The sequence below is a fragment of the Acomys minous genome (genome assembly GCF_964271855.1).
Source record: "Acomys minous genome assembly, chromosome: 19".
Lineage (NCBI taxonomy): Eukaryota > Metazoa > Chordata > Mammalia > Rodentia > Muridae > Acomys > Acomys minous.
In genome coordinates this window covers 19,898,009-19,920,193 of record NC_140499.1, presented here as the reverse complement: position 1 = coordinate 19,920,193, position 22,185 = coordinate 19,898,009, and the positions used below count along the sequence as shown (strand labels likewise).

General features: G+C 42.4%; 1 protein-coding gene across 4 annotated transcripts in view; it reads right to left on the bottom strand.

Moving 5' to 3' along the window:
* The window catches only part of LARP1B (La ribonucleoprotein 1B), a 132,589-nt gene that overhangs the window by 32,968 nt on the left and 77,436 nt on the right, over positions 1-22,185 (bottom strand). For 2 of the 4 annotated variants that reach the window (XR_014776865.1, XR_014776866.1), the window contains exons 13-15: positions 22,005-22,114; positions 12,567-12,727; positions 12,116-12,253 (exon numbers count right to left, since the gene is read on the bottom strand). The exons of 1 other annotated variant lie outside the window; for it this stretch is intronic. Coding sequence is in view for 1 of the 3 variants with exons in the window: in XM_084769340.1 (XP_084625466.1) it covers positions 6,617-6,859; positions 9,105-9,232; positions 10,040-10,149; positions 12,109-12,253; positions 12,567-12,727; positions 22,005-22,114 (897 nt within the window). In the remaining 2 variants the exon portion in view is untranslated. Of the gene's footprint in view, positions 1-6,526; positions 6,860-9,104; positions 9,233-10,039; positions 10,150-12,108; positions 12,254-12,566; positions 12,728-22,004; positions 22,115-22,185 lie in introns of those variants that run through there. One more of the 4 variants, XM_084769340.1, reaches the window with a different exon arrangement.

The window sequence follows — 22,185 nt, the reverse complement described above, 5'->3', positions numbered from 1 at the left end:
AAAACTTGTTACACAATGCTAACAGGACACAGCCAGTGTCTGGCTTGAGGAGTCTCCAGAGACAGTATCACAAGTGTGTCATACAAAACTTAAAAAAAAAAAAAAAAAGCCAAAACTTCTCAGTACTGCATATGCTTGGCAGCATCCAGACCAGAGCTCATGAACGGTTCACCAAAAGGACTTCTGCAAACATGCTGCTGTCCCCTGCCTCTTAATTTTGCCCTCTTCCCCTTTGCTGTTGTATCACTCATGGTGCTGCTTAAAAGACTTCACACATTCCCCTTCAGTGGCTTAAGAATTTATACAAACTCTGGCTGTGTATGTGGCAGATGGATTCAGGTGCTCTCTTCATACTTTGTGGAAACAGCTGTGGCCCAAGGAGACACAGCATTTCTGGCCCTTATTTTGCAGCTAAGTGGTCAACGGTGATGGGAAACCAAGTTTTGCCTGGACCATAACTTATCTATAATTCTTCTTCCTAAAACACCCTGGTTGTGACTGTTTGAGCTAGTACGGTATCAGGACAATATGATCTAGGCATTAATAGTTCAAACATAGTCAAGGTGGGAAAATGAAATGTTTCAGGAACTGTCATTAAAAGCTGTTATTTCTGAGAAAATGATAAGTTAAAGTTGTTGCGCCACTGCCGTAGAGCACAGCGTGGCTGCATTTTATGTAATATATAAACTTGAAGAAGACTTGAGACAGTTGTATTTATTAAACCAGGTGTGCTGATGTGTGTGTGCCTGTAAGCCCCGGTGCGGAAATAGGGCCAGGAGGATCAGAAGTTGAGCGTCATCTCAGCTACATGGCAAGTTCAAGGCCAATCTGGTCTAAGTCAAAAAGAGAAGAGACAGTGTTTACTACCACTCGACACCTGTAGAGCATATGAGTCTTCACTGGGGCCTCCTTAAAGTCCATACTGTAATTTTGAACGTTAACACGAGCAACGCTTACTAAAAAGTACAACGAGAACGAAGCAGGCTAAGGCTGGGCATGGCTGGGTGGTTCCTGCTCAGTCAAGGTGTCTGTTCAAATTGGTTTCAAGTTAAGTAGAAGAAAAGGCGGGTACACGCTGACCTGTAATAAAATTGACTTAGAACTTTATATAGAAATATTTATTTCTAAACACTTATTTATTAATATTTAAATGAATATTAATATATTAGTATTTATTTCTAGTTTATTTAGAAATAAAGACAATTTCTCTGCTGGGAATCAGCTATTGTTAAAGTTGTTATAAAAGTTGTAAAAATTATCGAAGAATTCTTGGGGCACATTCTCAAAAGTGAACAAAAATGTGATTGATGAAAAGCAGGGCTGAAGTCCAACACGGAAAGCATATGGAAGGGGCAACTGGCTGGGAGAGGCCATGGCAAGGCAGTGTCCTGTCCTGCTCCTCACAGGTCATAACAGCAGAACAGCTCTCAGGTGGGCAGATCTGCGACCCAGTCAGTACCTGCCTCATGGAAGGCGCCGTGGCCAACTCTTCAGTCCTGCTTGTGACAGGCAAGTGAACCTGCCACACACAAGGCAGGACAAAAGTCCTAACTTAGCTGAGGACAAGTACAGCAAATCAAAGCTATAAGTATACTGAACTCACAGGATGCTTGACTGCTGGTAACTTCCTAGAGGAAGCGAGCCTTGCCCAGTTTACATGGAGCTCCCCACCTCAGGTGCCATGTCAAGTGCTCTGCCTGGCTTCTGACAATACTCTGAGATAGGCCTTTGTAGCTGAAGGGCAGTAACTTAGCATGGGGAGCCTGGACTCTACAGGTGGGCCAAGCAGTTTCACAGTAGCAGCTGTTAACTCTCTACCTTAACATGCCAGGAGTCTGCTAACATATGTGGACTGTTCTCCTCAAAAGCCTTCAAAGAAGCCTTCCCTCAAAGCCCATACCTTACATTAGGGACATGCAATTTGTTCATTAAACACTCCAGGCCTGAGATATGTATATTACATTAAGGAGCAAACGGCTCTTAAAACACTGTTGGTGTAGTGCTGCACATCTGTAATCCTTGGGTGTGTGTGTGTGTGTGTGTGTGTGTGTGTGTGTGTGCCTATGATTAGACAAAAGTTGGTTGAATTCAAGTCCAGTTTATACAAGGTAGTGAGGCTCTGTCTCAAACAAACAAAATACCCACACAGAAAAACATACTCCTTGTAGATTCAGAATCACCTGGAAAAATAAAAAAGGAATAGCACATTCTGGCTTAGAATTTACTGCCGAAATTTGTGTTGTATGAGCATATACAGGGGGAGGAAATCCCCCTCAGGAACAGTCATAGGGGAGGGGAGTAAGGGGAAAATGGGAGGGAGGGAGGAATGGGAGGATACAAGGGAGGGAATAATCATTTAAATGTAACAAGAATAAATTAATAAAAATTTACAAAAAAAGAAAGCATTTTAGTAGCCAAATCTTTCTTTACTGGCCAAGAAAAAAAAAACTCATTTGAAGCAGGACTGGGGATATAACTTGACATGGAGTTTTTGCCTAGAATACTTGACACCATATTTTTTAAAAAATCAGTCAAGTCAAACTGGAAAACAGTAAAGTGCCACAGATGATTCATTTTAAAAAGAATTTTATTCTTATTACTGCGCATGCATGTACAGGTAACTGCAGAAGCCAGAAGGTGTTGGCTGCCCTGGAGCTGGAGTTTCAGGCAGTGATGAGACACCGAATGTGGGCTCTGGGACTCAAACTCTGTTTATCTATAAGGGTACCTACCACTCTCAACCAGAGCACTTCTGCAGCCCAAGATGCTTCTTCCTAATTAGCCTTGGAATATAAATTCTTCATACCTTAAGGCCATAAATACGTTGTTTCTGGGTCATCTGGAATACAAATGGTCATTTTTTGGTTTGTATTTTCTGGGAAAATGGGGACTCTAGTCTTTTCTAACCATTTTGTCCCCAGGACTTATCTAAATACTAGACATGTCTGCATCAGAAGCCACTAATCAAAGCGCAGTGTTACCCTGAGCACCTAGGCTTGACTGCAGCTGTGACACAGCACTGCTGTTAGGTTCTCACTGTTGAAAGACTCCATTGGTAGGTTATGGCAGAGGGCTTGGGTTTCAGGGTGGCAGCCTATCCTGGCCATCGGCCTAGCTGTGCAATCCTTTTTTTTTTTTTTTAGTTTGTTATAAGAGAATGCTTTACTTTTAAGTTCCTCCTGTCCCAGGCAGGACCTGTTTACCAGTGATTTAACTGCATAGTTTATGTCAGCCAGACATGTAACTTGAGGTATCTGATAATCTTTTTCCTTTGTTTCCATTCCAAGAGAGTCAATCATAAAGTTTTAAGTGAAAGGACAAGATAGCAAAAATTTAATGGTTGCTCTATCAATAATGAAATAGCTCAGACAAATTAACTAATAACAGGGAAATGTGTGTGAATATTAGGAATTCAAGTTACTTTTATAATTCTGTATCACCACAAGATGGAGTAAGAGTTAAACACACACACACACACACACACACACACACACACACACTCCTATGTCATATGTCCACAGCTCCGACTTATTCTATTCTGCCATCTAGTGGTTATACGATTGAGTGTGAATCTATTGGACCTGTCTCCTGTGCAAGAACAAAATAATTAAGTTTCTTAGGACGTTAAGGAATTAGTTGGAAAAGACTGAGCACATAAAGGAAGGAGGCAACACCACAGCATGACAGCAAGATGCTAAGGAAATGCCAGGCTGGCGTAGTGCAGGAAAGTCAAAATAAGAGCACAGTGTGGGGTCCTCAGTGGTCTTCCCAGTCAGGAGTCAAGGTCATCCTCAGCTGCACAGCTTGCCGGGGTGACAGGTGTGGGCCCCATGCCTGTCCGAGGGAAGGAAAAGGGCAGGATCTCAAGAGACTTAAATTATGGACCTGAGCACTTAGATTTAGAGTCAGCTTAAAGTGTTTTCTTTTAATCAAATACCAATGCTTTTATTTGCTGGAGTTGTACATTTAGAATTAAGGGGACATAATTTTAACTTTTATAAAAAAAAAAGTATTTAAATGTAAAATCAGACAGCAGGGTAAGTAAAATAAATAAATCAACCAAAGAAGATAATCATTCCCCTGCGGGGAAAAAAAGGACATTACCAAGCAATCTAGATATAATATAAGCGATAGATAATGCAGCTTATCACTCAGTAAATGACAAGAAGGCCAGCAAGAGGCTCCTGCCAGCCAGACCTGGTGACCAGAGTCCAGTCCTCAGACCCGCGTGACAGGAGGAGAGAATAACCTGTGTGTTGTCTTTTGAACTCCACATATTCACTGTGGCATGTTTTCCAAAAGTGTAAAAAAAAAATGATAAAATGGCAATATGATCAAACAATCCATTTCCCCCAGTTTAATGGAGAGAAAAGTGTGTAAGTGGTGCTTACAAGGATGGAAGGAATCCCCAGTGCAGGGCGCCAAGAAGGCGGGTTCTGACTTGGAATGCTCACCTCTGGAGATTTAGTCTAGGTAATAACTCCAAACCTAGGTGGTCTATAAGGACACTATAAACTGGTCGTCTATAAAAGCCAAACCTTGGCCACATCTGAGTTCATCATCAGGCAAATAGATAAATAAAACCTGTGCCCGATATACTGGGACACTATGTAACTAACCAAAGTTACTATACAAAAATCATTAGAAGCCCACTTCTCTGAGTAAAACCCAGCAGGCTAAAATTCCATATGTATAGCATAATGCCATTTTTAAATTTTTTTTTAAAAGATAGTGCTTTATTTTCTCTTTTGAGATTTTCTGAATTTCTCAAAGTACATGTATACACCAAACAAATGGGCCACATTTTCACAGATGCTACATTATTTTCTGAACAGAATTATTGGCTCAGAAAACCCCCCTGGAGAACAGAACAGCATCCACTTAAGTCTTCAAATCCACAGCTTGTTTGCACCCTCTATGTAATATATGTCGGTAAAAATGCTTTTTAAATACTAAAAGTTGCTTTCTAATGTTAAAACCTCAAAACTATCTCTGTAGTAAACATAAACTGCATGTTATTTATGCATAACAACACAATGAAAAGGTATTTATGAATCAACGGCCTTGTCTCAAAAGATGGCATTATTTCTGTCTTTTTCTTTATTTCTCCTTCTTTCCTTCTTTGCTTCTTCTCAACCCTTCTCTCCCTCTCCTTTTTTTCTGCTGCAGATGCAGTCCACGCCTCAGAGCTCTCCGCAAGCGTTTTACCCCAGCTACATCACCATCTCTATGTACTTGGGATTTTTTCCCCCAGTGGTGAGGATTGAACTCAGGGCCTTAGGAATGCTTGGTGAGTGCTCTACCACTGAGACACATGCCCAGAAAGTATTTTAATATGTAGCTAATGAGAACAAGATAAGCTATCCAATCTCCTCAAAAAGAAAATAATAATTGTAGGGCATTGAAACTAGGGGTTTCCGCTAGTACTTGCGAATCATGCTGTGCTCAGTAAAAAAACTGAAGAGTTTTGTAACTGGAACTTCATCAATAAAACATGACAACCGATGCTAGTAGAATTCAAATGCTACAGCTTTGTAAATATAGCATAAATAAAATTTAAGTCAACTCAAATAATTCAAAATAATTTATTTGTAAATTCCATAAAAATTAAAACTATCATTTATATCAGTTGCAATAGCACTAAGAATTAGAAATCAATTTGTGAAAATTCTTGAAAACAACTATGGCACAAGACAAAATTAAAAGAAACAAAAAGGGAAAAAAAAACCCCAAATGCTCCTCCTAGGTGAATGGCTATGTGACTATAACACATCCGCTTGCAGATGTGAATAGCAGACATTCAAAACACATTTATTTATTTACACAAATAGTCCAGTAAACCCTGAATGTTTTCAACTACATGCGCAAGTTTTGTAGAACCAGAACAGTCAACCTGTCTGAATATATATAACTAGCTTAGGCCAGTTCAGAAAGCTCCACAGCCTCACAGCAGCTGTGAAATCTGGTCTGACTGGGAGGAGGAGTATCCAGCGCCACAGGCCGCACTACAGCTGCAGTCTGTGTGCATTCCTGACTTGTGGAAGGGGGGTGGGGGGGGACAAGAAAGAAAGAAAGAAAGAAAGAAAAAGGAAATTTCCTTCAAACTATGTATATACAAAAATACGCATTGTTCATATCCATTGCTGAACTTAAAACCAATATACATAACCTTCCCTTGCTTTGGCCATGTTCAGATATGGGTTGACAGTGGGGTGATTTGACTCTTTAAGAGTTGTTCTGTAGACGAGATGACTACAGCACACTGTATCTCCTGTAAGAAGGAGTGTGTGTGTGTGTGTGTGCGTGTGCGTGTGTGTGTATGTGCGTGTGTGCGTGTGTGCGTGTGTGTGTATTAAAGGATTTTGTTCTTGGCCTTTGGCCTTTGGGAAAACCTGAGGCCAAAGTTCATTACTACAGGATCTTCTAAGGTAACCAGACCTCGTTTGTAGAACCAGGGAAAACATGTGGAATTTATCTTGCTAGGGAAAAAAAAAAGGACTACCATTTTTCTTCCCTTCTGTTTTTCTGATTTCCACAGCTAAACATCAGAAGCTCTTCCCACATACATGCTGAGGCCTGTGCTGATGTCAAGAACACGCAACTCTTGTGTAAGCGTCTACTTCCCTGGTGCTTCACCCCTAGAGGCCGAGACAGCACTGTTGCGGTGTGAGTTGTCGCTGGGCTCCTGTGGATTTCTCCTGGGCATATTTGTTGGGACATGCAGGTGGTCGCTGGCAGACACAGGCTTAGCAGCACTTGGTGCTGTTGTGGAGGAGTGAGATGGAAGTCTTCGGCGATTACTCTCCTCCCCAGAAGTAGATGAATGTCTTTTTCTTCCAAGTTCCTCACTAATAGGGGGCTGCAAAGCATGAAAGACAGCAGAGTAGATGTTTTCACTACTCCCCTCAGAGTCAAATGCCAGACTTCCCGACCCGACCCAGGGGAGAGGGGGTCCGCATTGGTGCTTTGTAATCTTCAGCATTGTAATGAATTCCTACAGCAACTCACAGGACCACATTTACATTTCCTCGGCAGACTAGGGCTACCTTGTTTAGTCAACAAAAACTTCAGAGGCTTCCGCTTCCCCTGGGTTTATGGCCTGGTGGCTGCTAAGGTCAGGACTAAGCACAGAGGTGGTTCCCTCCCTCCTCTGACACTTCTTCACTGGCCCTCCTTCAGCTTGGACGTACTGCGATCCTAGTCCCTTCCTTACCACTGAGCTCCTAGTGTGGGCTTCTCCAGTGTCTAATGTTAAATAATAGCTGAATGGAGCCAGAAAGGGGGTCAAGGTGCCAGGCCAAACCGCTTCCGGCCAGTTTGTCATTCACCCAGATTCCTATGCTAGAGGGACTAGATAGTGTTACTGAGGACACTAAATGTAGACACCTCCAAACCCACTTAGACTGCAAGCAGGAAGTGGGAGGCGACTCTGCCTTTAAAGTGTCTGCTTCAGGGTCTGTTTCAGTTATGCAGTTATAGATCTAACTGTATGTATACTGTTAGAGTAATATCCTTTAATCTGAAAAACAAATTAGAACAGCCGTTTTCAGTGTGCTCTGCTGTATTTAGAACTGAGGGTCTGTTTGTGGTGGCTTACATTGAGGCAGGTGTAACATCTTTTCTACTTTTCAGGCTTGCCCTCTCCTCTTTCCTCCTTTGCAGTTTTCTTGCCTGAACCTTCTTTTCCACTTGAAATCAAACCAATTTGTACCTGCCAATTACCATTCTTGTACTAATTTATGATGGCAGGGAAACATCCAATGAGGAGCTACATGCACACTAGGCTCAGCCCTGACATTAATTTTATTATGAAGAAACTATAAATGCCTATCAGTACACGCTAAAAAAAATATGTGAATAAAAGCACATTAAAAAAGTATAAAGATACTGCTAGGTGGTGGTGGCACACAGCTGTAATCCCAGCACTCAGGAAGCAGAGGCAGCCGGATCGCTGTGAGTTCGAGGCCAGCCTGGTCTACAAAGTGAGTCAGGACAGCCAAGGCTACACAGAGAAACTCTGTCTCGAAAAGCAGAAGGGAGCAGCAGTAGAAGAGGAGGAGGAGGCAGAAGAAGGCTGGGGCCAGAGAGATGCCTGTTAAGAGAACTGTCTGTGCCTGCAGAGGGCCAGAGCTGAGATTCTCAGCACCCACATCAGGTGGCTCCCATCCTCCTGTCACTCCGGCTACAGGGGATCCAACTCCCTGTTCTGGATTCTGTGGGTTGTCTCCATACATGCATACACACATGCACAAATAGAATAATCTTCGAAAGACAAGGTAAAAAGTCTGGGTGAAGATACAGCTTAGTGGTGAACACTTGTTCAGTCCTTACCATGGAGAACAATCCAAAGCTAAACCAGACAAAACTGAGTGAAAAGGTTTCACGCCCCTAGCACATTTCATCAGGCTAGAAACCATCTAAGTATGCTTGTGCATCAAAATTCAAATGCACCAACAACTGCACCACTATGTGAGATGTTCCCATTCTGTGTGTGATTGTGTGTGTAGGAGTATGTGTGTGAGAGCGTGTGTGTGTGTGTGTGTGTGTGTGTGTGTGTATCTGTGTGTGTGTGTATCTGTGTGCCTGTGTTCATGAGTGTGCATGTGTCTGTGTACGAGGGCATGCAGACACCAGAAATTGATGCTGGAGGTCTTGCTCTGTCACCCTCCCCGCTATCTTCGGACACAGGGTCTCTCACTAGCCCAGGAGCCCATGGATTTGGGTAGGCTGGCCGGCCACTGAGCATCAAGAATGCATGCACCTGTGTTTTCTCCTACACCCTGTCCCGCGTGTCAGGGTTATAAATGCACACATTACTGTGCTCAGCTTTCACATGGGTGCTGGGGATACCTGATGCAGGTTTGGCAAGTACTTTACCACCTGGGCCATCTCCCTATGCCCCAGTTTTGGGAAATTTAAATAAAGAAAGTATATGGTAATTTCTTATCTATTTTTGTGCTTATTTCCAAAGTTTGATGTCAAAAGTGAAAAGTTAAAATTTCAAAATTGAAAACCAAAAAAAATGTAAGATTAACCTTATGAACACCTGTTATGTTATAATGTTATTGATGTAAGAACAATAGAGGAAAGAAATGGAAACTTACGTCGACACGGAAGTCTTCTAGCTTCTTAAAACTACAGAGGTATTCCTGAAGCTTTGGGTCTACAGAGTGGGTCTTAGATTGAGAATATTTCAGATAGGCCCAAAATTTTTCCAGTCCATATAGCTGGCCTTAATAACAAAGGAACATATGTTATATGGGGCTAGCAAACCTATCACGCGTATGATTCCAGCAGCAGTACACCATTCACAGCCCAGCAAGTCACAAGCAATTAGCAATGGTGGCGCTTACAATTCCCTGATGGGGGAATTAGGAAACAGGTCCTACTTACATTTTATCACTTATCAAACTACTCTGAACCACTCGTTGTCGCATGGCTACTAAGAAGAGTAAGAGATTCGGACCTAGGGATCTGAATGCAGCCTACCTTCCTTGTGGTATAATTTTGCCTTGCCAAGCACACCTAACTCTGCTTGTGAGAAGCACAGGTGAGCAGTCATGTTTCTGAACAAGTTAGTGCTGACACACCCCTGTAAGGTAAAGGCACCGCACAGGAGGAGCCTCCTCACTGTGTGCTATCCCACCCTCATCAACAACTACAGCCAGGGGGCTAGATCCTAAGTGATTTGTCCTAAAGACAAAAATCTACAAATGTCTTTCTTATTTTTTAAAATTGTGTGTATGTGTGTGTGCATACATGCACGCGCATGTGCGTACATGCATATTTGTGTGCATATGTGTGCCTGTGTGTCTGTGTGCGTGCACATGTGTGGACGTGCAAGTATGTGTAGGCCAAGATGCACATGCGGGAGGGTTCTTCAGAGCAGGTTCCTTCCTTCTACTGAGTAGGTTACTGAGAGGCTGCCAGGTTTGGCACAAGTGCCTTTACCCACTCAGTCATCTTGCCAGCTTTCCTTTCTTATTTATTGACCTATTCAAGTCTACAACATCCAAAGAAAGTGAGTGTTTGTTTTTACCAGATTCGTAGTCTTTTTTGGTTTCTTCTTGAAAATCCTTAAAAATTTCTTGCCTGAATTTTTTTTCCAGTCCATAACTATAAAACCTGAACAGACATTCTAATCCATACCTATGGAAAGGAAGGAAAAGTTGTAAAATTATGGCTCTGCTCTAAAAATGCAAGCATCTTATGTGACATTTTGTACAAACCCTAACAGGAGAAGAGTTCAGTCGACAGTCGTTGGCTTTGCTCTCTGAGGCTGTCTCGTTGTGTACTAGGCTACCTAGAGTTAACTGTACCGTCTTAGCTGGCCCTGGACTTGCCACCCCTCCCCTTCAGCTTGCACAGGCTGCAATGGCACACACATTTTTAACTGACATGCTAATCGGTAGAGGACAGTGTAATTCCTAAGAAGTAGTGAAAGGATTCAGTAACATTGGAAATGGTTTAAATTCTTCTTAAAGCAAAGTTTAAATGGTGTGCTTGTTTCTTAAATGATCTTCTGTCAGGAAAAGTCCACAGTTCAACCTCTTCCACTATTATGACATAGCTTATTTAGATGGTTCCTGATCGTTACCATAGAAGATCTACTGACAAGAGAACCATAAACTCACTTTACAAATTGGAAAAGCACTTTCCCCGTTTCTTCTTATGAACACCTAGAGAAGCTGGGACAAGTACCTGACTGTAGATCAATAGACAACAGAGGCGCAACCATCAGTGAACAGTGAGCAGAGCCACGGAGGACAGGAGCACAGAGAGAGACTGGACAGGATGCACAGCCTGAAAAGTCTTGCTTTCCCTCATCTCAAGAAGGCCTGGTGTCACTCAGAGAAAGAATAAGCAGGCTACCAAGGTGAGACTTGATAGCCTATGACCATATAGTGGGGCAGGAAGTCTCCCTCTGTCATAGACCTAGGGGAGGGGAATAGGGTGAAAGTGGGAGGGAGGGAGGAATGGGAGGATACAAGGGATGGGAGAACAACTGAATAAATTAATAAAAATTTTTTTAAAAAAGAAGAAATCTTAAAGGCTGGGCGTGGTGGTACACACTTTTAATCCCAGCACTCAGGAGGCGGAGGCAGGCGGATCTCTGTGATTCCTAGGGCAGCCTGGTCTACTAAGTGAATCCAAGACAGTTAAGGCTACACAGAGAAACCTGTCTTGAAAACCAAAAACAAACAAACAAAAAAAGAAATAAAGAAATCTTAAATCTTCATTGGCTCTTAGCATGCATGGGCAAGAAGTCTATAATGATGGGAGCATAAGACAGAACCCTTCTAACTTTTTAAAAATTGTGTGTGTGTGTGTGTGTGTGTGTGTGTGTGTGTGTGTGTGTCTGCTTGGCTGTATGTACACCATGTGTGTTTAAGTGTTTTTGGAGGCCAGAGAGCATCTGACCCCTAGGACTGGTGCTACATCTGTGAGGTATTTGATGTGTGGGCTGAGACATTTCTCTGCCTGCAGAGGACATTCTTGTGATTACATGTGGCTCAGTGCCAGCCTGAATTTCCACTGACCCTATCTTCCGTTATCCGCAGTCTCATGCAGTTCTCTCTTTCACTGTACCTGGGCTGGTTTGTATGGCAATTCCATATGACAGATGAGATGCTGTCATTTCTAAGGAAAGGTTATTCAAGATATTGAGGCTTCTGCCTTAGAAGCTGCTCTGTGAGAAGCTACCTTGAAAAAATACTCGATGGAAAGAAGCTGTGGCCAGGAAATGATGCCCTAGCCAAGAGCCAACGACAGAAGCATGAGGAAGACCCCGTGGAGATGGCAGCCCCGGAGACACCCTCAAGGAAACCCTGTGGGGTTTGGGCTGGAGTTGCCTGGCTAAATGGGCCCAGAGACCTGCCCTAAACCCCTATTAGGAGTTAACAAATGTTTGTTTTGAGTCTAGGGTTTGCTTATTATATAGGAAGAGGAAAAAAAATACAATCCTCATTCCAGTTACATTGTGATTGTTTTCACAGCTCAAAATCAGACTACTTAAAATTGTGACTTAAAAATAGATAGATAGATAGATAGATAGATAGATAGATATAGATATAGATATATTAGGAAAAACATTAGGAAATGTTTGACCTGTAATTCTCTTTTGCATCTTCCCAAGCAAGTTGTCTAAATTCCTCATACATTTTCCTATTGAAGTGGTCTCTGAGGAAGAAGGACCAGAAACGAAAGAGGGTGTTCATTTCCTGTGACTGTCCAATTCCCATGCGTTTTCTCTCTGGAAACAGATAGAGAAACACCTTGAAATTAAACACCTTCAAATGCCCTTTAAAAGCCAAGGTAGCAAGCATTTTGTATAACTCAACATGAAAACAAAACAAGAACAAACACCACTGAAACAGTAACTGAGATTCTCCTAGAGGAGGGACACTAACTCTATGACATGCTGTTCAAGTTATAAATACTTGTCAACAGTAACAGGAAGAATGTAAACTAAACGTAAGGCTGTCTTGGCTAGATACAAAATGACAATTCAATTTTGGAATCTCCTATACCGTCAAGACAGCTAGGCGGAGGAAGAGGCACCTTACCGCTTAAGCACCTTCGGCGATACTTGTGGTATACTTGTTGGGTGAAGCCGTTCTCCTTCAGCAGCTCATGAGAAGGGTGCTGGAACTTCGGGAATGAGTGAGGAGCGCAGCCGCAGCTTCCGGTGAGTGGTGCGCCTTCTGAAGGTGAAGCACTTGAGCTGCTGTTTGAGGAGAGGAAAGGGCCTTTAAACTGAAGCATCAGTGGTTCACCCAAAACAAGAGGGCTGGGTTCTCATCACCAGAACATGAGTTCTGGGTGGACATGGCAGTGGCCTGCACTTCCAGCTTCAGGAGATCATGGCAGCAAGCTGCCTAGCAGAGTCAGCCATATTGGTGTTTCCGGGTTTGACTCACTGAGGAAGGTCCCCAACAGCATCTCCATCTTCTATGTGCCTGTGTGCACACTCACATATGAAAAGAAGAAAAAGAAGAGCCCAAGAGCCCAAAGTAACCTGTGCTGTTCTTTCTTCATTGCTGACTGCCTGAGCAGTGCAAAGCTATCCTCAACTACTGACACAAGTGGACAGAAGGGATGCTGTACAGGTCCAAAGAGGATCACTCAGAACAATGTCACAAGCTCACCAAAACTCAAAAATGAACACTGAACAGCTCATTTACTCTTCCAGATGGATTATCAATTTAATTGAGGTTAGGTTTTGGTTAATATTATAATGGTAGAGAAAACCTCAACTTAACTAGATTAAAATGAAAGATGGAAATGCAAGACAGAATCTGACAGGGTGAAATTAATAGCCTCACCTTTTTAAAAGTCCCACCTTCAGGTGCCTAAATTATGTCTCCCTCTGAAGCATCCACTCCCGGGGTCTCTGTTTTCAGGTGAACCCATTATTCAAGTTTAGGCCTTCCTCTTTGTCCACTTGGACTCACTCACTATTCTTCTTCCTGTACCTTGCCACCAAGATCTTCCCAAGACAGCAATCCAAATCAGCAGTTTTCAAAGTGTAGGCCCCGGAGGGTACAGGAGAGCCTTCTCAAAGCCAGCAAACCCCAGCTGTTCACACACAATGCTAAGATACTGACCACACTAACAAGACAGAAGTGTGCTGTGTTGACATTACCTGAGGCTGTGGCCCAAGTTTATTAATGACTGCATTCTTCCCTACTGTGTGCTTGCAATGAGGAAAATCAAACAAACAAACAAACAAGTAGCTTCACTTTTGGATGTCTTTGGTGAAGCAGGAAAAGTAACTTTATGAGATCATAGCCATAGAGTGTCAAAAGCATGGGAGCTTCAGATTTGCATGGTGGAAATGCTCTGAGACCCCTCATCAGCTGCTGGGAAACAGGCTGGGGCTGCAGAGGTGGCTCAGGCAGCAAAGCGCACATATCTAGAACCCCAGCACTCTGGATGCTGTGAAGCCAGGCACATCCTGGGTGCTCGCTGACCAGACAATGTGGCCAAAATGGGGAGCTCCATGTTCAGCAAAAGATCATCTCACAACCAGGAAAGGTGGGGAAGGCCAGAGAAGCAGTTGGTATTGCCCTCCGCCCTTTACACTTGCAGGCATGAGGGCACAGACCTACATGCACGTCAATAGTGACAACGGGAACTCTCTGGTTTTGTTTTTAACCACAATCTAAAGAAACGGGATACACAGACAATACTTTCGTGGTAAAACACTCATGTGATCAAGCTGTGAAGTCAGACAAAGGCTTTCCCATGGAGCAGTTTTTTAAAAAGTTTGTGTGTGTATGTGTGTATGTGTATATGTGTATGCATGTGTATATATGTGTATGTATGTGTGTATGTGTGCATATGTGTGTGTGTACAAGCTTCCATGTGCATGCTGTAGTGCACAGGTAGAGGTCAGAGGACAACTTGGAGAAGTCAGCTCTTTCTTTTCACTATGTGAGTCCTCCTTCCTCCAAAGTTATCCATTCTACTTCCACCTCTGAGTTTGACTGTTTTACATAATTTATACCAATATGATGAAACAAATGTTTTTAGGACTTCCAGATAGAGCTGAGTAGAAGGCTTTTTGGCAAGTGCTTGCTTAGAAACTTGAGAGCCTGAATTCAATCCCCAGAATTCTTTTTTTTTTTTTTAAATCAAGCCATAGAACATGCTTGTGACCCCAGTGGTAGGAGCGATGGACAAAGGCTCACAGGGAACCAGCCTGGTGTCCCAGGGGGGGTCAAGGCTAGTGAGACCCTGTCTAGAGAAAAGGTAGACAGTGCCCAAGGAATAACTACTAAGGTTGTCCTTACCTCCACATGAACAGAACACACTTATGAAACATGTACACATATATACCCAAATACACATGGGCATGAATACATGCACACACAGTGTCTCTGGGTAAACACCCAGGAGTAGTACAGCTAGGCTAAACAGTAATTCTACGTCCTAACATTTTGAGAAACTTGCCTAACTCTTCTGCAGGGGCTTCAGCATTTCCTATTTCCACTAGCAACGGAAGAAGATTCCAGTTTGTCTGCATCCTCACAAACATTTTCAGAAAGTTTTTATACTTCTACAGTCACCTTGGGCTATAACAAGACAGAACAGATTGGATTGGTTTAAACGACAGAAATATATTCCCTTAAATTCTAGAGGCTAGATGCTGAAGAACAAGACGGCCAGTAGAAAAGGCATTTCTATTCTCTTCTGTCAACAAATTAGAGTGGATTGGGAAGAGGAAACCTCAATTGATGAATTTATTCCATTAAGGCCTATGGCCAAGTTTGTGGAGGCATTTTCTTAATTAATGACTGATATAGGTGGGACCAAGACCTGGGGGATATGAAAACAAGCCAGTAAGCAGCAATCCTTTATAGTCTCTGCTTCTGTCCCTGCCTTGCACTGCTGTCCTGATGTCACTCAATGATGGACTATGACCTGGGGTTACAAGACTAAGTAAACGCTTCCCCTGCCGAGTTGGTCTTGGCCAATGTTTTATCATCAGCACAACAGAGAAGCAAACGAGGACACTCCGTGAGGTGGGTGGCACACACCTGCAATCCAGCATGCAGGAGGCAGAGGGCAAACAGTCACAGGATTGAGGCCAGCATGCTCTATGTAGCATGTTCCAGACTTGCCTCGTCTGAGTCCTTGTCTCAGAAGAGAACTCAGTAGTACAGCAATTGCTGTATGTGAACAGGGCCTGAGGGGGGGGGCAGGGGCATGACCCTCAGCATCTCCCTACCCCACCCCAACAGAGCTGGCTGCTGGGGAAACCTCTCCTGACTTGCATGTGACCACCTTCTTGCTATGTCCTGTCTTCTGTTTAGGCATAAAGACATATGCCTGGTGTCTCTATGTCTGCTTATAAGCCTCCGTATTAGGACAAATGCATTTTAGAGCAGAATTCTACCCTATGGCCTCGTTTAGTGCCTCTTTAAAGGCCCTATCACCAAACACAATCACACGAAGGATTGGGGCTTCAGTACATGGATTCTGGGGTACACAACTCAGTTCACTGAACCTACTGATATCTCATTGTAGGTTTTCTTCTTTTCTTTTCTTTCTTTTTTTTTTTTTTAATTTAGTTTTTGTCTAGTCAAGGACCATGTCATGATTTTTTTTTTATGCTGAGTTTTCACTAGTAAACCTTTCCTTCTCCAGAGAAATGTCCTTTTAAGTTTCTTACACATTGTAAAATTGGGATTTTTTTCTTTAAAGTTTTATTTTCATTTACCTGTGTATATGTATGCGTGTGCATGTGTAGGTGAGTCCAGAAGAGAATTCTGGCTCCTCCGGAGCTGGAACTCTCAGCAGTTCTGAACTCTATCAGGATGCTGGGACCTGAGCTGGTGTCGTCTGTAAGAGCACTATACCCTCAACCACCGAGCCGTCTCCCCAGCCCTACGTTGGTTTATTTATTTTTAAAAACTTTATTGTAGTTGTTGCTGTTGAGTTACAAGAAGTCTTTAAATGTTCTGGACTTAAATGTTCTGGACCATAATTTCTCCACTAAGGTATATTATTCTAATGGTGGCTTCCCTGCTGCACAGATGTCAATCATCTTGATATGGTCCCTTTACTTTTTTTCTTTTGTTGTCTGGGCTTTTAGTGTCCTGTTCATGGAAATGAGGCCAGATCCAATTTCATGAGATTTTTTATGCTTTCTTCTTAAAACCTGCATAATTTTAGTTGTTAAGATTAGGTCTTTTGCTGGGCATGGTGGTGCACACCTTTAATCCCAGCACTTGGGAGGCAGAGGCAGGCAGATTGATGTGAGTTCGAGGCCAGCTTGGTCTACAAAATGAGTAAAGAACACCCAAGGCTACACAGAGAAACCTGTCTCGAAAAAAACAAACAAACAAACAAACAAAAAAGGATTAGGTCTTTAAAAAAATCTAGTGTGAGTATTTTGTTTTGTTTTTTAAACATGGTAAAAGGCAAGGACCTAGCTTCAGTGGTATGCACATGGACATTCAGTTTTCCTAATGCCATTAAGTGACAATTTATTCTTTCCCCATTAAATGGTCTTGACGCCCTTGTCAAAAATAAATTGACCATGCATGTGAGTGTTTATTTCTGGGCTTCTATACTATTTCATTGATCTACATATCAGCTACTGACCAAGGAAACTTACGTAAGCTAAGAGTTTATTCTGATTGCCTGGAGCTGGAATTACAGGCATGTGAGCTGCCTGATGCTGAGTGCGGGCAACAGAACCCTTGTCTTCTGCACCGGCAGCAAGTGCACTTAACTGCTGAGGTATCTCTTCACTTGGAGTAATGTTCAGAGGTGGAACATGTTAGCTCTCTTAACTTAGTTATTTTATTTACAGTTACTTTTAGCTTTCCAGGACTCCCTATAATTACATTGAATTTAATTTTCTGTGAGGAAACTATTATATTATTGATAAAAATGTGTCCAACATACAAATCCTTTGGGTACTACTGATGTCTCAGTAGTGTTCTCCTTCTCACCTGAGAATATGGGATTCCTTTGCATTTATTTAGATCTTCTTACATTTCTTTCACTATTTTTTTAAAAAAATTATTATTATTATTATTATTATTATTATTATTATTATTATTATTATTATGATGATGATGATGTATAATGGATGGAGGGGTGTTACTGAGCATTCGTAAAGATCAAAGGACAATTTCATGGGGGCGGTTCTCTCTCTCTCCCTTTATATGGGTTCTGGGTCATGAGGCTTATGTAACTAGTGCTTTAAACACAGATCCATCTTTCCCCTCTCATGTCCCCCATCCCCCCATCCCCCCACCCTTTGTTTTTTGTTTTGGGTTTCTGAGACAAAGTTTCTCCGTGTACCCCTGCCTGTCCTGGGCTCTATAGACCAGCCTGGCCTTGAACTCAGAGATCTGCCTGCCTCTGCCTACTGAGTGCTGGGATTAAAGCAATGTGCCACTACACCTGACTGTACTGACTCATCTCATTGGCTTCATGGTTTGAAGTTTTGAGCATACAAGTTTTAAAATATATTTCATTAATTTATTCATATTACATATAATTTGTTATCCCATCCCTTGTATCCTCCCATTCCTCCATCTCTTCCATTTTCCCCTTACTCCCCTCTCCTATGACTGATTGAGGGGGACCTCCTCCCCCTGTATAGAGCATAAAGTTTTTCACAGCCTTGGTTAGATTTATTTCTATTTTGGATGCTAATATAAATGGGGCTATATTGAGACACAATGGGTTTTCCCCCTCTGGTTTCTTTCTTAAATGACAGTTAATTTTTTTAAAAAGATGCATTTATTTATTATTATAGTGCTCTGCCTGCATGTGCACCTTCAGGTCAGAAGAGGGCACCAGATCTCATTATAGATGGTTGTGAGCCTGCTAGGAACTCAGAACCTCTGGAAGAGCAGTCAGTGCTCTTAACCTCTGAGCCATGTCTCACCCTCTGGTTTTTCAAGACAGGGTTTCTCTGTGTATAGCCCTGGATGTCCTGGAACTCACTTATGTAGACAAAGCTGGCCTGGAACTCACAGAGATCCACCTGTCTCTGCCTCCAGAGGGTTGGGATTAAAGGCGTGTGCCTCCATACCTGGCTCATGGTGAATTCACTGACACAGCTGTTTGATCCAAGACTTTTATTGGGAAGTTTCTGATTACCAGTTCAGTTTCCTTTTTTATTACAGGTCAGTTGAGATCTTACTTCTTCCTAATTCAATTGAAAATGTTACTATAGTTTGGATGTTGAGTGTTTTAAAAGGCTTGACCACCAGTGTGGTGCTCTTGGAACCTTTAAGACAGGCGGTTAAATGGAGGATCTTTAGGTCCTAAACCTGTAAATGGAATTATAGGACCCTGACCATCTCTTTGCTCTTCTGCTTCTGAGCCATGGGGAAAATGGCTTTGCTCTGTTATGCACTCCTGCCATGATGTGCTTGTCATCTGTGGCCACAGCACAGGGCCAACACAGCCCACAGAATAGGTCCATCACAGACTTGTCACTTGGTGGGAGCACAAACCTTTAATCCTGGCAAGGGTGGGTGATCTGAGTTCAAGGCCAGCCCAAGGTACATAGTAAGAGCCAGCAGCTCCCCCCTTTTCTTCTCTTTCCTCTCTTTTCCCTCTCCCTCCCCCTCTCTGTTACACACACACACACACACACACACACACACACACACACACACACATGCGCGCACCACCTAATGGAAAGGTGAGTACCACATGCAAACAGAGAACTTGCTGAGGAAAAAACAGTATGCTTAAATAAAGGTCAAAGCATCCAAAGTGAGAGGCAGGCAGATTTCTGAGTTCAGGGGAAACCTGGTCTAGAGAGTGAGTTCCAGGACAGCAAGAGCTGCACAGAGAAAACCTGTCTTGAAAACCAAACAAACAAAAGAAAATAGTAGAGGTGCACACATTTAATCCAGCATTCAGGGCCAACCTGATCAACAGAGTCTCAGACAGCAAAGGCTACACAGAGAAACTCTGTCTTGCAGGGTGGGGGATGGGAATGGGAGTGACAAACTATCCAATGAGGAAAGAGCATGAGGATTATAAGGAGGAAAGAGTAGAGAAGGAAGTTAAACACCAGAGATCTAAAAACTCTGACAGTATTAAATGTTGGGACATATATGTATTGTGAATTTAAAATAAAAGCAACAAGAGGTGGAGAGGGCTGGAGGAATGGCTCAGAAGTTAACATCGCTTACTGCTCTTGCAGAGGACCCAGGTCCAGTTCCCAGTTCCCACATGGTGGCTCACACCCACCTGCTCCAGGTGAATCAAGCCATCTTCTGGTCAGCAGGGACTCCCGAACACACATGGTACACAGAAACTCACTCAGACACACATACATATAAAAGAAAGTTTTAAAAAATGTTGAAGACAGTAGAAATTTTTCCTGATAATTCCGAACCAGAACTATCAGAGAAACACAACAGGATGAATATCATGTGCATACAAATGTGTGTGTGTGTATGACCCTAAAAGCTGTGAAGCATCTGACAAAGCCCGTTTGGTGGCTCAGGACTGTAATCTCACACAAGGAGGCTGAGGTATGAGGACGGCAAGGTCAGGGACAGCCTGAGTCACACAGTAATACAAAAACCAAAACAAGAATCTTAGGCACAGTCCTGGTGGGGGGGCCAAACTAGGTCAGTGTGATTTCATAAAGGAACACTGATGAACAAACCCAGCAAAACACCCCAAATGAACCAAAGACAACCACAGCAGCTACACCAGCATCCAGCAAGAGAGCTTCCAACAGGAGCTAGCATCAAGGACAAAAGGAGTGTACCATGGTACTGACTGGCATTTTAGTGTGTACAGAAGTTTAATTCATCATCACTGTTCATATCTATGGTAAATTATGGAGTGAGACATGGAATGGACAAGTTATGAATGATAACTATTTCCAAGAAAAATATAACATGATAAAATTCGACTCTTAGAAACACATTGCTGGGTACGGTGGCACACACCTTCAGTTCTAGCACTCAGGTGGCAGAGGTATGCAGATCTCTGGTCTACAAAGCAAGTTTCAGGACAGCTGAGGCTGTGCAGAAAAACTCTGTCTTGAAAAACAAACAAGAAACAAAAGAAAAGAAGGAAGGAAGAAAGAAAGAAAAGAAGCCTATTCTACCTAAAATAAGTGTCACTGACCATTCCTTACTGATTTCTAAACATGGTAAAATAAAGTAACAAACACACCAAACCAAGTAGATAAATAAATAATAACCTATGCATGGAATAAAACTTTTTAAAAGCAGTGTGATGAACAACACACACATTTTATCCATTAAGAATAATGCATTTAATGTGAAAGCACTTTAAATAGGAAATAAAACCCTTAAAAAGCAGTGTGATGAACAACACACACACATTTTATCCATTAAGAATAATGCATTTAATGTGAAAGCACTTTAAATAGGAAATAAAACCCTTAAAAAGCAGTGTGTTGAACAACACACACACACATTTTATCTGTTAAGATGATGTAATTAATGGGAGCACTGTAAAAGCATTCTAAATAGGTTTTGACAAAAATAAGTTTCAAACCCGGGCATGGTGGTGCATGCCTTTAATCCCAGCACTCGGGAGGCAGAGGCAGGCAGATCACTGTGAGTTCGAGGACAGCCTGATCTACAAAGAGAGTCCAGGACAGCCAAGGCTACACAGAGAAACCCTGTCTCAAAAAAACAAAAAGTTTCAAGACTCTGAGTTTAAGATAAAATCTGTAGCACTTATTTTCATAAAACTAATCTTTCCTAGGACCTGCAAGATGGTTCAGCAGAATTTAATCTGAACCAGAAAAAAATGACCAGACAGTAATTCTGAAAATACTGTCTACAAACATGAAATGGGCTTTAGCGTTTATGTTCCCTGTGTGTGCAGGCGCACTGCACACATGCCGTGACATTAGAGGGCAGATTATAGGAATCGGTTGTCCTTCCACAGGTGAGCTCTGGGTCAGGCTTAATGACAAGGACCTGTTCCCAGGGGGCCATCCCAGGGGCCCATGAAATAGGTTTTAAACACACAGCACTGTAGTGGCTTATATTTTCACCTATTTTAAAGTTAAAGCTAAAAGGAAAAAAGAATACATCCCGCTAACAGATGATCTAACCTGTTTCTTCCCAAGAGGAAAACGAAATTCAAAATATCCTCTAGTTCTTAATATAGTTTGAGTAAATCATTTAAACAAAAAAATTCTCTTAATAATACCTCCTAGGAACCTACTAAATATCATGAGGAATCTAGGCTCTTTCTAAGGAACTTTGCAATGCTCACACCATTTACAAATCTGACAATACGCATTTGTGGAGAAGAACTAGAACGGAAGCATGTCAGTGAAGTCTTTGCTCTGTGCACACCTAGGCGGTCTTGCCTCCCATGCTCCTTCATCTCTGTGCTCCCTTACCGCTCTGTGCTTGCTCGCTGCTGCGTAATCCTCTATATATTAATTTTCAAATAGCAACTTGTACTCTTTTCAGAAAACTTGAAATGAGAGCTCATGACAGTGGCTGACATCCAGGTACCTGACAGAGGGTGGTGGTCTTGGCCTGTGGTCCCTGGAATCCATCACCCACCCAACGTGATACTCTAGAGAGGGGTTTGTGCCGTGACTTGTCTTCCTCTTTCGTGGACTCTAAAGAAAAAGAAGTCAAACATTGCAATTTCTTTTGGTAGTATGAACTTCACAAGTAAATTGAAACCCTC